Source organism: Pituophis catenifer, unplaced genomic scaffold (genome assembly GCF_029215685.1).
Source record: "Pituophis catenifer annectens isolate HBS135680 unplaced genomic scaffold, rPitCat1.0.hap2 SCAF_1, whole genome shotgun sequence".
Taxonomy (NCBI): domain Eukaryota; kingdom Metazoa; phylum Chordata; class Lepidosauria; order Squamata; family Colubridae; genus Pituophis; species Pituophis catenifer.
Window position 1 is genome coordinate 196,215,134 of NW_027256881.1, and position 17,086 is coordinate 196,232,219.

A 17,086-nucleotide genomic window follows, 5' to 3' on the forward strand; every position below is an offset into this window, starting at 1 on the left:
CCAGAACTCTAGGCAAGCTTTTGTGAGTGCAGGAACTTCTGGGGGCAGAGCATTTGAGCTATTCAATTTGCCAAGGCAAAAATATTAAAAAAAAACATAGAAGCAAACAGAAAATTGAATTCCAAGACACCAAGACGGATAGACTAACTATAGCTGATTGTCTCAATAATAATGTATTTTCTATTATTTTTTCTTATTAAAAACCCACGGATATATCGGCAGATGGAAGTTGTACAAACGGTTCAGTTGTATAACATTTTCTCCTTTTTTCCGCTAATTATTAAGAAAAGGAATTCGTTTTTCTTCTTTTCGGTATACGCTACTGCCCTCTACTGGATATAATAGAGAAGATCAAGATGTATACAGTAAAAAATATTATATATTTTGTTTCTATTGTGCTAACTACTCCCCGTGCTCAGAAGGACTAAAGACACCCTCTAGCATGTTGGATATGTATTCATTATGTATAGATTTGAACAGAATTGAGAGGCAGCCTGCCACAGTTATGATCACTAGCAACACATGAACCAATGAAACTAATGTCCAAATGAGAATTTATAAACTTGCCTTTTGTGATTTACCTAAACCACTATTAAATTAAAATTTAAAAGGACATGTGCCGCTATACACATTCCATCCTAAACTATTAAGTTAATTAAGGCCAAGCTAATGACTAGTGCAGTGTTTCTCAATCTTTCCAACTTTAAGATGTGTGGACTTCAACTCCCAGACTTCCATTTCTATGTATAAAAGCAGGGGTGAAATCCAGCCGATTCTATCCGGCTTGGACAAACCGGTAATAGCGGCTGCAGGAGGCTCCACCCACCCATGCGGACGTCATGACATTGCTTTTTTGCGACATTTTAAGCCTCTGCGCATGCGCAGACGACGGCACACAGACATTGGCGAACCGGTAGGGAAGTTAAGTAAATTTCATCCCTGTATAAAAGGTAAAGGTTCCCCCGCACATGTGTGCTAGTCGTTTCCAGCTCTAGGGATGGTGCTCATCTCCATTTCTAAGCCGAAGAGCCAGTGCTGTCCGAAGACATCTCCGTGGTCATGTGGCCAGCATGACTAAACGCCGAAGGCACACGGAGCGCTGTTACCTTCCCACCAAAATGGTCCCTATTTTTCTACTTGCATTTTTTTTACGTGCTTTCGAACTGCTAGGTTGGCAGAAGCTGGGACAAGTAATGGGAGCTCACTCCGTTACGCAGCGCTAGGGATTCAAACCGCTGAACTGCCAACCTTCTGATCGACAAGCTCAGTGTCTTAGCCACTGAGCCACTGTGTCCCTATTTCTATGTATACCACCTGACAAATTCTGGGAGTTGGCCACACATCTTAAAGTTGCAAAGGTTGAGAAACACTGTACCAGTGCAACCTTCCTCATCCTAATATCTCCAGATGTGTTCTCCCACAGATCATCAATCCAAGTCCCTTGAATTGTTAGCTGTGGATAATGAGATTTGTAGCCCAATTCATTTAGAACAGGGGTGTCAAATTTGCGGGGTCACATTGTCGTCACATGACGTATTGCAACTTTTCTAACTTTTTTTTTTATTAAAAAGTTTTAACAAGTATTACAACAATTTTCCCATCCCTCTTTCCCCCCCTTCCCTCCTCCACCCACCCCCATCCCCCCTCTCCCTGCAACCCCCCTCCCCCCACCCACCCACCCCGGACTTCCCAGAGCAAAAACAGGGTATAGCATAACAAACATAAGCTAAAATAATCTAACTTTCTGTAGTCTCCAAACTCCCTCTTGCTCTTTAACTCCCCTTTCAACTAACAAAACAGAATTCAAAAAGAAAATATTGGTTTCATTCATATGCCCACCCCCTTTGCTAAACTGGGGGTGGGCATGGCCAGCATGTGACGCATCTGGACAGTGGGCTGTGAGTTTGACATCCCTGATCTAGAAGATATAAGGTTGAGAACAGTTTTCTAGAATACTTAGATATGTAAAATTAAAGCACTGAGTTGTGTAAAACATTTGTGTAATAATTAATGTTCTGGGCAAATCCATCCTAACCTCAAAGCAGTTCATATGTTAACATAAACACAGGAAGACATTTTCCCTCAAGTAGATTTAGCTTAATAGCTTCCTACGAAAGAAAAATAATCCATGCTTGTCAAATTTATTGCGTTTTGATGCCCTTTCTATGGTGAAGGCTCTACTGTCATCAGTGGAAGAGAGCTACCAGGCCTACTGCAATCTATTGGAGTTGGAGTCTACTCACTGAGCTGCTATTTTAATAAATTTCTTCAAGAGTTGAACACGTTTGCTGAGCTGGGAGCAAAAACAAATCTCTGTCACGACCCAAAACTGGATTTCATTAAATCTTCGTAAAAATAAATCCAGATTGGCAGTTGTCTTTTTAAAATTGTGCCGCCCAAATGTATGGTAAATCAGTTCCAGCTAGAAAACAGAAGGGAAGGGAAAAATGGAAGTCATTAAAAATAAACAAAAAGCAATAGTTACCTTTCATAATGCTGTGTTTTGACTGAAAATGGCTGAATTGAATATTTTTCGTTTGTCTTGCCTCTGGAAGGTTTTGGTTCCTTCCTTCTTGATTTGAAATAAATAGAGTTTACCATTATGACTGAACTGGACAAACCTTGATTAGCAAAAGTGCAGAATTGTATTCAAACCATGATTTGAAGCCATGACTTCAAAGGCATTGGCCAATTAAGGTGTGGACTGCATTTTGGTTTACATTAACATGGAGGTTAAAACAAACTATAGTTATTTCATACTGTGTGAGTTGCAAAGTGAAGCTTCTGCTCTAAAATATAGGTTTGCTTGTAGTTTTGTCTTTATTCCCTCACTCACATTCTCAATCAAGATGAATATTTCATAACTTAATAAGCAGCACTTGTTTCTTCCTATAACACAACATAAATGAGTGACTATTGTTAAATAAAGTAGAATTCCTATATTCCAAAAACTTCCAGCATAATATAAGATCTGCTTCTTCTCTATACACGATTTTTATGATTAAAAAGGCACAAAGTCAATTGAATTTCAAGATAAATGATTTGTATATATTTCACTTGTGGGTTTTCTCCATAGATTCCTTCCCCCCCCCACCAAGCTTAATAACGGGCAGAAAATGTACAGCTCTTCAATCTATCCTACCACTTTTTGATATAAATGTAGACAGTTTAAAAGCTTATGGACATTCAATCTTTTTACCTCATGAACACAGTTGAAAAGTTCCCATTCAAAAATGGTCATTTGGTATGCTAGGTCTTTAGAGCTCATGAGTTCAAAAGTTCCCATCGTCCCCGTCGATGGGCCTTCTTGTTCCTGTAGTGGTACCTAGGACAAGTAAGAATGTAATTCTAAGAACTAGAGAACTTTGCTGTTCATCGGAATTCATGCTCCTTTTGAGACTCCCAGTTTAATATGTGACCATCAGTCACCACACCAAAGAACTGAAATGCAAGACTTTTTTCGGAGGAAATAATTTCTTCAAAGATGGTAGAAAAATATGACTATACTACAATACAGAAATACACAACTTATTTTGCTGCATAACAAATCTGGTAAACCTGATTCATGTCGTGTGTGTGTGTGTGTGTGTGTGTGTGTACACACATACATGTATACACACACACGCACACATGAATGTATATGTATATGTATATGTATTTCTCTTTAGCCAGGTTCTTCCTACGTAAGCCAAGATATGCAGCCCTAGTTCAGTGAAATCACAATCCACTAGTTTCTAGGCTTTTTTTTCTGGCAGCCAGCAAACACTCTACTTATATATATATATGTATATATATATATGCTTATATATATATATATATATATAGTCTCTGCTCATGCGTGGAGAAGGCGCGCCTACTCACATTTGCGAGCCGGTAAGGAAAGGTAACTGAATTTCACCCTGATTTAGGGGCATGTATATCTGTATACAGTACAACAAAAGCATATACGTACTTTTAGGTACACAACATTTTCATACATAAATAAAAAAGAAATCTAATTTCTATTTGTTACGTAAGTTTAAAACTATATTTAAAACAATTACCTAATGGAAGCATTGTAGAAAGCATTGCCAGTGCTCATGGGAATGAATGTAAATCAATATCTTCCACTCAGTTTTAAACCATTAGACTGATTGAGGAATGCCACTTCAGCCTCAATTCTCTCTTTAATAGAGGAAAAATATTGCAGGCTGCTGTTGCAAGGATTACGAAGCTCAATGCATGAAAAATTAAAAACGTGCTAAAATCTGTCTTTAATTTCCCCCCAGATCTTCCTCCTCTGCAAATAAGGCTTCCATTTTTCTATGTCATTCTCAGCACTTGTTGAAACATTTCCTTTTGTTGATCTCTTAAAGCAGAAGGTGGTGCTTTTTCCCCCTCCTTTTCCCATCTTTTATTTTTCTATTGCTCCGCTACCTTTCTGGATGCTTCTGATTCTTAATTTGAAAAGATTCCTTTGGGGTTTAACAGAAACATAGGAAGCCAAGGACTGCTGGAGAATGATGATTATAGAATGAAAAAAAGGAGGCACATCACATGGATTCTCAGCTCCTTTATAATTAAGCCAAATGTAAGAATCAACATCTTGCCCTTGAAAATATTTCCAAAATGATCTTACCCATTGGAAAAAAAGGAAAGAAAAAGCAATTTCTTGACAAATGTTAGAAAAGTGGAAATGCACACAAAATGTTCGCCATTGTGGTCTAAAGCCTTTTTGGTCTATGAAAGACTACACACATACTAAATATTCCTCTTGAGAGGTCCTTGGTGCTTTCTGAGCTTGCTTGTTTTCTTGCAGACGTTTCATTACCCAACCTATGTAACATTATCAGTGCTAGTAAGGAGTGTGATTTGCTGTCAGTTTATATTCTAGTAGCTTTCCCTGACAGTGTTGGTAGGGGCAGTCTTAGAGATTCTTTGGTGGGCTGTTTACTGTTGGCTTCTTCGGCAGTTCCTTGATTGGGGTATTGTTTACTTGATTGTTGGTCTGATGTTAACCTTGGAATTATTCAATGGTGATCTGGATGCTGATTGCTGGTGGAGAGGTGCTTGGGTCTTTTTGTTCCTTTTTGGGCTGGGTGAATCTCTTTTGCATAGTCTATAGATGTGGTTAATGTCTATGTGTCTATTGATGGCTGATTTGTCAGAGTGCCGGGCTTCTAGAAATTCCCTGGAATTTCTAGAAATTTTTGGACTTGGCTTGGTCTAAGACTGTCACATTTTTCCAATTGAAACTATGGTTAAGTCTGTCTACATGTTGAGAAATTAAAGAGTTTTCATTATGTCTTCTGACAATTGGTGTTCATGGATGCGTTCTGCCATTTCTCCTGTCTGTTTGTTCCACATAGTGGTTTTTGCAGTCATTACATTGTATATTGTAGATGACTCCTGTTTTTTCTTTTGGGGTTGCTGGATCTTTGCTTAGTTTGCTTAGGATGTTTAGAAAGGCCTATCCCAAAGGTGCTTTTTCAAAAGGCAACTGGACTTTCTGGCTTTTCTTTGAAGACTCTTCACTTCTCATCCAAGAAGCTTCTTCAAAATGTCTTCAACAAAACGTCTTCAAAGAAAAAGTCCAGTTGCCTCTTGAAAAAGCACCTGTGTCACACTATGACCTGGTTGACTGAGAATCTCCATAGACCTTTAGTTGGCTTGTGGGCTATGCTGATTTCATGTGGTTCCAGTAGTCAGTTGGTGATTTCTGAGATATTCTTGATGTAAGGCAGTTTCTTTTTAGGGTTTATGTTGGCTGTGCTGTATTGGGTTGAGTGGTCAGGGACTTTTTGATAAAGTGACATGGATATCCATTTTCTTGGAATATGTTGTATAGATGCTCGATTTCCTTTTTTTTTTCTATTGCTTAATATTGCTTTTGCTTACAATAGCAACAGCTGATGAGAAGCAGCATTTCTGATTCTTTTTGGCTTGTGAATTGCACATAGTCACACGACAGTACTTCACATATAAGTACAGTGACCATATTTTCTTGGAAAAATAAAGGACAACCTGAAATCTGAACAAGCTTCATAAGGATAAAAAACAAGGACAGCTTTCTGAAATAAAGGACCTTCTTTTATAACAAAAGACGTATGGTCACTGTACTTATAAGGGATTTCTGAGGGGAAAGGAAGGAAGATGGAACAGTTGGTATTTTGGAGTTCTTCATGTTTCTGTGACTACCATGAATATAACATTAGACAACTCTTAAAGAGTAATTTATTCCTGATATTTTAGTTACGGTAATTTTAAAATATGGAGGTTTACAAGAAGTTTTACTTTTCTGGGATTATATTTCTTCCAGAATGACTTTCCTTTTGAAACTGAATGTAAAAATGTTTCTGTACTCTTCTCATTTTCACTTTTCTTTCAATAGTTCCACTTAGTTCCTCAATTCTAGAGGCAGCTACATGTCTAGATTCTTTTTATTTCACCAGAGGGCAGTACAATCCATTCACGTTTGTTTTCTTCCTCTTCTTTATGTTACTTTAAACTAGTATTGAAAAATGGGCTGTTGCTATCCAGCCGCTCAGTAGAAACAATCTTAGAATATATTTGGAAGGATGCAACTGAACGCTAGCGCAGACCAGACTGCATTTCTTCTCTCCTCTCTTTTCCTAGCTGTGTCATAGAGAAAAGATGGAAACTTCTTGTTTGTATCTATGGAGATTCTCATTCAAGTTTTTAAGAGGACTTTCTTGTTTTTCTTTGAGCTTCTTCAGCTCTGATTGGACGGTGGGGAATCTGCAAGGATTTATATTCCTTGCAGACAGCTGGTCATTTTCATTCTTTTAGAGAGTCATTAAGGCCACTTGGAAGTTTATCTGTGTCCTCAGGATCATCTGAGTAGCGCAAATGAGTGGACTGCTGAAACGACTGTGTTGTAGATTGGAGATAAATGATGTTGTATCCCTCCTCCTCTGTTGAGAGAGAGCTGTTCAATTTTGACACAGATGGCCTCTTTGACCCCTATTTCAAACTAGTGGTCCCCTCTGTCCAAAATGTGGACTTTGCTGTCTTCAAAAGAATGGCCTTTGTCTTTTAAATGCAGATGGACTGCTGAATGTTGTCCTGACAGGTTTGTTCTCCTATGTTGCCATGCGTTTATGAAGTGGTTGTTTTGTTTCCCCAATGTACAGATCTGCACATGTCTCACTGCACTGTACTGCATATACCACGTTGCTTAGTTTGTGTCTGGGTGTTTTATCCTTGGGTGGACAAGCTTCTACCTTAGTGTATTATTGGATATAAAGTTTGCACGTGTGTTGTGTTGGCTGAAGATCCTCCTGAGCTTTTCAGATATTCTTGTTTGTATTTCTAGTTCAAAACTAAATGGGATACCTTGAATTATTTAGACTATAAACATTGGGGATGTACCACACTTTAGGTGCCAAGGGGAAAAGGTACTTTGGTGTCTGCAGGAAACTGACACAGCACCCATCAGCAACTCCTTAAACCAGCCATATCTCTTCCCAGAATTGTATTCAAACCTGCAGTTCAATTCTGCCTAAAGATGTTCTTGGCTTCAAGAGCCATAGACAGGTACTACTAAAGCCACTTGGGTACTGCAAAGAACTGTCTTACCTTTGAATCCAACAGTGGACAGTCCTGGGAAATATATACCATATACTGTATTGCATCTAATGTTACTACTCTATTTTCTAAGGGCAAAGTGTTAGACAGCCCTCATAAAGGTAGGGTACAAAGGAACCTTTGTGCACCATTCATTGCTATCAGGTGCCCAGAGGAGTAGGCAGAATAATATGCAATTATTTTGTTCAATACTTCATTTCAATAGAATATTCGAATGAGCCCAGCATCTTCCCTGCAGGGTGTTTTTGCTTGCTTAGAGGCAAAGATGAGGCAATAGAGCTGAAAGCTGCCTTCTCATACAGGTAGTCCTTGTTTAGTGACTATCTCATTTAGCAATCGTTCGCAGTTATGATGGAGGATGAAAAAGTAACTTTATGAACAATCCTTGCATTTTATAGGTCTGTAAAGGTCTGTAAAGGACAGTTGAAATAGGATCATAAGCACAGCCGCAGTTTCACTTAGTGGCCTCTTTGTTTAACAACTGATTTGCCAGTCCCAGTTATGGTCACTAAACAAGGATTATCTCTACTATCTTTGCAGTGCCTGCTTTCAGCATGACTGCTCAAAGCAAATGGCCCAGTTAAGGTGGGAAGGCTATGACTATGCCTCAAAGTAGGCAGATGTAATAATAGGAAATAAAAACTCTAGTCATTAATACCAATTATTCCTTCTAGACTGAAAAACCTCTATGAATACACTCATGCTTGGTTTTCCTTGAACTATAGTCATATCCAGTGGTGAAATCCAAAATTTTTACTACTGGTTCTGTGGGCCTGGCTTGGTGGGTGTGGCATGGCTTGGTGGGCGTGGCAGGGGAAGGATACTGCAAAATCCCCATTCTCTCCCCACTCCTGGGGGAAGGTTAGTGCAAAATTCCCATTCCCTCCCAATCAGCTGGGACTCGGGAGGCAGAGAATAGATGGGGGTGGGGCCAGTCAGAGGTGGTATTTACCGGTTCTCCGAACTACTCAAAATTTCCACTACCGGTTCTCCAGAACTAGTCAGAACCTGCTGAAACCCACCTCTGATACACACCTCAAAACTCTCCTTAGAAATATTAACATCTTTTATATCATATGGAGCTGGTCAGAAATGAAATACATCTAAATGTATTTGCAATGTTCAAATATTTACATTTTTGCTTTTATTTTAAAGTATTTGGGATTTGAAAAACTCATTGTCTTTTAAGTAGTGGGAATACTTCTATTTTACAGTTACTTATGAAAGACATCAATATATCAGGTGACTTATTAAAAGTAAAACAGGAATCAGTATTAAAGCTTGCAGCCATAACATTTCTGCTGACATAGATTGGCAATGAGAAGTATTTTTAATGAACCATAAAAACCACAAAATACATTTTAAAAAATCTACATCTACAAAAATGGAACCCAGTGGAAGATGGTAGAATTACTTTACTGGAAAGTTCTTGTAAACATTTTTAATATTTAAGAAAGATATTTCAATTGTGGTCAATTTTAATAATAAGTCCTGTGGCACTATTTCAAAATATTTATTTATTGTATTCCTATAGTTTATTAGAATCCAGTCTATACGGTACTGCTAAGTCATAACTAACATGATTTTTTAATAATTATTATATGACCAATATAATATTGGTCATATAATAATAATTTTTGTATAATAAATGTAAAAGTATATCTCACTATCATATTTTATACCTTTATCAAATCAAGTCAATCTTTAGTGTAAGTCACTAACTAGTCAATTCTATTCCCATGTATTCAGAGAAAATAGGTTTGGATAGCTACTATGAAATCAGTAAATATTTATAATCTACTTAATTTTTTAAAATCTGCTCTCCTTTTGCACAGTTACAGTTTCTTCAAAGCCTCAAAATGATATTTTATTGCAAAGCTACAGCAAAATTTGCACAATCAGAGATGCTTATCTTATTTAGTGTAAAGGTAACTTGAAAAAAATGGCTCTCATTTGAGAAATGTTTGGAACTGAGCAAAGATACATACCAGGGAGTCAAACTGGTCACGAGGACAAGCAAAGAGGCGTCCATTAACACTGAGTGTCGTAAACACTGAAACATCATGAGGTTTGAAAACCGCCTTCTCTGTAAAAATGAAAAGCAGAAGAAAATTAAACTAGCAGGTATGTTATCAGAACATTACAGAATGGATTTCTCTCTACTGAAATCAACTCTTTGTGTAAAAAAGTGTGCAATCTAGTATCATGAACAGACCGAACACGTACCAATTTACATGACAAACTATTATACGCTTAGCAAGTTTGGTACATTCAGAATCGCGGATGCAGAGCTGGTTCCCATTCAGGTTCCAAGTCTGTTGTTTTTATTCATGACACCAAATTAAGCAAAATTCTTTGCTTGGGAAAAGTAGATAAGTCGTTCCAGTTTTGTTTCTATATGCTCATTGCAGTCTACAACTTCTTCAAGGACGACCCAGAATTGCTTGGTGAAGTCTACCATTATCCTGGAGGAATGTTAATCCACAGATATCCTGCATTTCAAGTTTTTATTTTTAATTAAGGTCTAGGCAAGCTCCCATATGCTTCCGTAAAACATCTGAAGCACCTTCAAAGCCTTTTCACGTTTTATCCCCGAAGATAAAAATAACATCTAAAATGTTACAATTTATAATGCAGGAAACCTAGTGTTTAATATTTGTTAAAGATGTAATATGCAGGGTGGATAAAAATTGACGATTTAAAAAAAAATTAAAAATCACATTTTTAAAAATTTAAATTGGATTTTTTAAAATTTAAATTGGATTTTTTTTATTTTATCAAATATATTTTAATAAAATACTTTTGGAGTAAAAATCTATCTATAGATTTTATTTAAGATACATTAATAATTTAGTTTATTCAGCGTGAACTAGAGCTTAGTTATGTAGCATGAGATTGTATATTCTGCAATATTTACATTTTTGGTAAACTCATTCAATGAGTCCAAGCTCTGCAAACTAAATAGGAAGCCTTCATTTTGTTTGCAAATAATAATATTAAAGATTCTAACTACCAGCAAGAATGAATCCTTACATTTAAAGATCACCTCTTATTTTAGATCCACCATGGCAGTCTCTGTTAGCGGCATCCACTCACCTGCTGCCTGCCATGTCCCTCACCTTGTTGTGTCAGTACCGCATCAGTGAATGGGACTGTCGGTGAGTCAACAGCAGGTCAGAGGAGGAGCCTCTGCAGGACAGAGATGACAGTTGCTCTTTAAAAATTATGGTTTAAATTGAGTTGATTTAAATCAAACCTTTTTACCAGTGATTTATCGTGATTTAAATCGTGATTTAAATTGTGATTTAAATCGACTTGATTTAAATCAAATCCACCCTGCCACTATGTACTGTATAAAAGAAGGTTGATTAGGTTATCCTAGAACAGGGATATCAAATTCAATTTCATTGAGGGCCGCATCAGGGTTCTGTTTGACTTTGGGGGGCCAAGGTGGACATGACCAGTGTCGGGGGCACCTATGGAGGCCCAAGCGCTCTGCCAGCAAAAACAGGCTCCTGAGCTCTGTTTTCACTGTGATGGCCAGTGAAAACAGAGCTCGGGAGTGCCGCCCATGACTCGCAACCTCCATTTTTAGCTGCGACTACCTCCTGCAACCTTCTGCCAGCAAAAATGGAGTTCGGGAGGGCCACCTGCGGCCCTTCCGAGCTCCATTTTTGCTGGCAGAGGCACTGGGGGCTGGTCCTTTGCTGTTTCCAGGGTGGCCCCACAGGGCAACCCATGAGCCGGAGCTGGCCCCCGGGCCTTGAGTTTGACACCCCTGCCTGTAGAAAGTTGTAAAGTTCTCAAGTCACAATGTAATATATCAGCAATTTTGAGCAGGGATGCTCAAAAAAAATCAACATGGCAGCCATAATCATGCACTTTAAGTCCCACTCCTTTTCTATACTGTATATGTCACAATGAACACAAAAATGCCAGGCCTTCAATTGCATGGTTGTGGCTGCCATTTCAGATTTTGGCTGCCCTGTGTCCTGTTACCCTGAGCAAGTACAGATAGTCCTTGACTTACAACTGTTCATTCAGTGACCATTCAAAGTTACAACGGCACTGAAAAAAAGTGACTTGTGGCCATTTTTCACAGTAACGAACTTTGCAGCATCCCCATGATCATGTGATCAAAATTCAGATGCTAGGCAACTGGTTCATATTTATGACCGTTGCTGTGTCCTAAGATCATGTGATCAGCTTTTATGACCTTCTGACCAGCAAAATCAATGGGGAAGCCAGAATCATTTAAAAACCAGGTTATTAACTTATCAACTGCAGAGATTCACTTAACAACTGTGACCAGAAAGATCGTAAAATGGGGCCAAACTCACTTAACAAATGTTTCGTTTAAAAACTTAAATTTTGGGCTCAATTGTGGTCGTATGTTGAGGATGACCTGTCCTCAACTTTTGTGAATGAAATGACAAAAAAACCATGCCTCTGGAATCAATATATTTTCAAATGAATTTGTCCCTGACAATAGTTTTAAATAAGATTCTATCTTTAAATAAGATAGAACTTTCCAGGTTACATAACGAAATTGGAAATACTTCTCACTACTTATTTATTTGTTAAATGTGCACCCCTGTTTTCTGTCTGATAATGTTGATATTATTTTATAGACATACCAGTGGTGCTTGTTATATATAGGAGATCTATTCTAGCAAAAAAAAAAAAATGTGAATAACAAGTCCCTGAAACAGCATACTTTATGCTTGCACCAAAGAGCCAGTTTGGTGCAGCGGTTAAGGCACCAGGCTACAAACCAGGTGACAGGGAGTTCTAGTATTACTGTAGTCATAAAGTCAGCTAGCTGATTTTGGGACAGTCCCTCACTATCAACCCTAGAAGGCAGAAGCAAACTACTTCTGAAAATCTTACCAAGAAAACTATAGGGCCTAGCCCAGGCAGTTGCCAAGAGTCAACACTGATTTGAAGGCATAAAACAAAAAGAAAAAAATGCATCACATTCTGTTAATATGTTGAACATGTGTAGAATACACACACACACACACACACACACACACACACACACACACACACAAAAATCTCTTCCCAAGTTGAATTGATATAAAATCTTTTATCACAGATAACAAGATCTGATGTGTATTTTGTAAATTTAAATTCACAGATCAAGGAACAGAAAATCACAGATACAAGGGCCATCCCTTCAAATGTGGAGAAGAGCTCAAATTATAACAAGAAACTTAATTGTGTCCTAAATGTACAGCTTTTAACAGATTCACATTTTAAAGAATGGATTATAACACTATGGATATGTTTTGAGTGTGGAATTTTAATAGGGAAACAGAATACTAACGTAACAGAAGTGAAGTAACATAATATATAATTGATAGCAATTGGCATCACCTGCTATTTGACTCTAAAGAACACAAAAAGCTAAGGAGGGTCAGACTTGGTTAAAATGTGAATGGGAGACATTGGAAATCCTGTGGTTGCAGGCAAATTGGATAGCTGGAAAATCATCACGGTGACAATAAAACGGTCAGCCTTTTCTTTAACGCTAAGAAATCTGCCTGTCCATATTGCCTCAAGGAGTTAGCTCCTCAGCGAAGTCTTTATCTTTTATTTAACAGATATCATTTAAGGTTGCTAAAGTTTCTTTCCTATTTTCTATACCTATTTTGACAAGAGCAATGCAGCAGATACCGTAGAGGCCTTAAAAAGAACGAATATATACTTGGTCACACGTTTACTAATAGATCAACTTTTAAGGTCAGCCTTTCCCTGGTGCCTTCAGAGATAATGAGCAGCAATTCCTGTTATTTTCAATTTGACAAATATTGGGGAAATCAGTATATTCATTCCACCATGATTTGCCACCTCAGGATATATTCAGGCAAGTTATCCAGATGCTTTACCTCCTGCTGAACTCATCTTGACCAATATCAAGCCGTCTCCAGAGCCCAGTTTGTCGGCTATTGCAGAGAGGACTTCTTTAACAGATGACAAAACTGGAATGCGGATGGTGGTGTATGTGTGATCCACACAGTATACCTTGAATAAAACTTGAGACAAAAATAACACATTATGAAAGAGCCCCTAAAAACCTGCCTCATTCTTTATTTATTTATTTGTTCCTATTTCTATACCGCCCTTCTCCAAATAGGACTCAGGGCGGTGAATAGCCAAAGTAAAAAACAGAACATACAAAATTTAAAAGCAGTTTAAAATAATGAATAAAATAAAATAAAAATAAAATAATTCTGTGGAACAAGATACTGTTATACTGCAGTTTCATTTTATAATGGCTCTCTCATTAAGAATAACAGAGTTGGAAGGGACCTTGAAGGTCTTCTAATCCAACTTCATGCTTGGGCAGGAAACTCTACACCATTTCAGACAAGTGGTTGTCCAAACTTTTCTTAACAACCTCCAGCATTGGAGCACCCACAACTTCTGGAGGCAAGTCATTCCACCAATTAATTATTTATTTATTTATTTATTTATTTAATTAAATTTTTATACCGCCCTTCTCCAAAATAGGACTCAGGGCGGTGCACAGCCAAGGTAAAAACAAGACATATATACAAACATGGTGAATCTAAAAAACTATTTAAAATAATTAAATGTTTTGGCCGAATTAAAACCATTTCCAATTTAAAATCAATTTAAAAATTAAAAAATTTGGTCAAGCCAGCCCAGCTTGTTGGAATAAATAGGTTTTTAGGGCCCGACGAAAAATCCGGAGGTCTGTTATTATGCGTAATTCTGGGGGGAGGGTGTTCCAGAGGGTAGGCGCCACCACAGAGAAGGCTCTCCCCCTGGGGGTCGCCAGCCGACATTGCCTGGCGGACGGCACCCTGAGGAGGCCCACTCTGTGTGAGCGTACTGGCCGGTGGGAGGCTATTGGTGGCAGAAGGCGGTCTCGTAAGTACCCCGGCCCTAAGCCATGGAGCGCTTTAAAGGTGGTCACCAACACCTTGAAGCGCACCCGGAAGACCACCGGGAGCCAGTGCAGCTCGCGCAGGAGAGGTGTCACGTGGGAGCGCCTCGTCGCCCCCATGATCCCCCGCGCGGCCGCGTTCTGGACCAGCTGGAGCCTCCGGGTGCACCCCAGGGGGAGCCCCATGTAGAGAGCGTTGCAGTAGTCCAGGCGGGAGGTGACGAGGGCCTGAGTGACTGTGCGTAGGGAGTCCCGATCTAGAAAGGGACGCAACTGGCGTATCAGGCGAACCTGATAAAAAGCCCCCCTGGCCACGGCCGTCAAATGATCTTCCAAGGACAGCCGTGCGTCCAGGAGGACGCCCAAGTTGCGAGCCCTCTCCGTGGGGGCGAGTGATTCACCCCCAATAGTCAGCGATGGCGTCAGCTGGCTATATCGGGACGCCGGAAGCCACAGCCACTCGGTCTTGGAGGGGTTGAGCTGGAGCCTGTTTCTCCCCATCCAGGCCCGCACGGCCTCCAGGCACTGGGACAACACTTCAAGGGCATCATTGGGGTGGCCTGGGGTGGAGATATACAGCTGGGTGTCATCAGCGTATTGATGGAACTCCACCCCGAAGCCACGGATGATCTCACCCAATTATTCTAACTGTTAGGAAATTACTCATTAGTTCTATGACTAATTCTAAATCTAGGTCTACTATTTAAATTAGAATTAATATTTTAGTTATAAAATCTTTAGGTATTATATCCAACCTAGCAGTGACAGTTCTTTAGAATGATGGATAGTAGACCAAAATGCTCTCCTCAGGCTTATTCATTATTTCCTCTTCTCTCTTAACATGATTAATTTGTTTCTGTCTTTGTGTGCATAGAAGAGTGTCCACAGGAAAGGTGGGTAATTATTAACTGAGTCATGATATCACCATGCAAATGACATAAATTACACGATTGGCTTAATTCAAGTCATTAGCATGTGCCTTGTGACATCATTATGGCTTCTACTGTAGGCCTGCCTTAATGGTCCTGGGTTCTTAAGAAAGTGGATAAGAAATGAAGATACCAACTTTGAAACTTAAAACAATACGAGCTTACATTTCTGGACTGTTAATAGGGATTGACATCACTGAGAACTGGGACATGAAATGTTTAGGTCTCAATTCTCAGTTTAAGTCTATCTACTCATATCCCATCTACATGTCAACAGCTATCTTCCCACTATTGTTTTTAAGTGCCTTCCAAGATACTGTTGACATGTTTCCATTACTGTTAATGGGTGTCATGGCCCCATTGGAGCCTGGTTCGGAAGAGGAAAAGTTGGAACGGGGATCGTCTGATGGGGATGGCACATCTCGCTTGGCATCTTTGGAGAGGCCAGAGGTTGAGGACGATGCTGTCCTGAGCCCAGTGGTGGGTTTCAAGATTTTTTCTACCGGTTCTGTGGGTGTACCTTGGTGGGCGTGGCATGGCATGGCTTGGTGGGCGTGGCAGGGGAAGGATACTGTAAAATCTCCATTTTCACCCCACTCTAGGGGAAGGATACTGTAAAATCTCCATTCCCTCCCCACTCTAGGGGAAGGTTACTGCAAATCCCCATTTCCTCCCAATCAGCTGGGACTCAAGAGGCAGAGAATAGATGGTGGTGGGGCCAGTCAAAGGTGGTATTTACCGTTTCTCCAAACTACTCAAAATTTCCACTACCGGTTCTCCAGAACTGGTCAGAACCTGCTGAAACCCACCTCTGCCCAAGCCCCTCAGGCATTGGGGGAGGTGGTGGACCGGACAGAGAGCTACCTACCCTCACAAACACAGGAGAGGATTGGTTGCTGACAGGCAATGGTGCTGAAAGGAAGCAGATCCCCTCTGATGAGGAACAGCTGCCTCCCCCACTTGATCTAAGGGCACGGAGAGCAGAGTGTAGGCAAACCCAGAGAAGGGCTGCAAGGCTACATGAGAAATCGCCTCACCCCTCCTCACAAGGAAAACCTGGAGTGGACTAACTTAAGAGGAAGCCATGGGGAGTTAGTCTTTGCCAAGAACAATTGTTTGCTTTGGCTTATGCTCCCCTGGCTTTGATTCATGCCTGTTGCAGTTTGCCTTGCCTCGCTTGGAAGACTGCTCTTTGCTTTTTGTCTTGCCTTGCCCTTAGCCCTTTTCTTGTGGTCTGCTTTTGGCCTTCGCTTCTCTGTGCCTTTGGAACTGTTTCTTGCCTTGGATCTTTTTTTCAACCGGAAAACTGCATTTGTCTTGTGCCTGGACTCTGCCTTGTGGACTGGACTTGGAACTCTGGACCTTGCCCTGCGAGCGTGCTCCTACTCTGGGGACGTTATTTGTACTATAGGAGCTGTTTTTTGGGGGGGACAGAGGGTGGCTGCCTTTAAGGTAGCATGGTGGAGCCTTACTGGTACCGGAGTATAAGACGCAGCTTAGTTTTTGGACAGGAAAATAGGAAAAAAAAATCTGCCTACCAGGTATTCATCTGGCTATCATCCTTAGTCTGGTCAGCTTCAGCACATTAGTTTGCTGGTTTTTATCCCCTGCTTGGGGATAAAAAGCAGCTTCTAAGGCACAACCAATCTTTGGA

General features: G+C 39.8%; 1 protein-coding gene across 1 annotated transcript in view; it reads right to left on the reverse strand.

Annotated features, from left to right (window-relative positions):
- The window catches only part of RAPGEF4 (Rap guanine nucleotide exchange factor 4), a 69,398-nt gene that overhangs the window by 11,508 nt on the left and 40,804 nt on the right, over positions 1-17,086 (reverse strand). Inside the window, exons 15-18 of the mRNA XM_070956899.1 lie at positions 13,479-13,625; positions 9,576-9,673; positions 3,200-3,325; positions 2,244-2,422 (exon numbers count right to left, since the gene is read on the reverse strand). Of these exons, the coding sequence (XP_070813000.1) occupies positions 2,244-2,422; positions 3,200-3,325; positions 9,576-9,673; positions 13,479-13,625 (550 nt within the window). The remainder of the gene's footprint in view (positions 1-2,243; positions 2,423-3,199; positions 3,326-9,575; positions 9,674-13,478; positions 13,626-17,086) is intronic.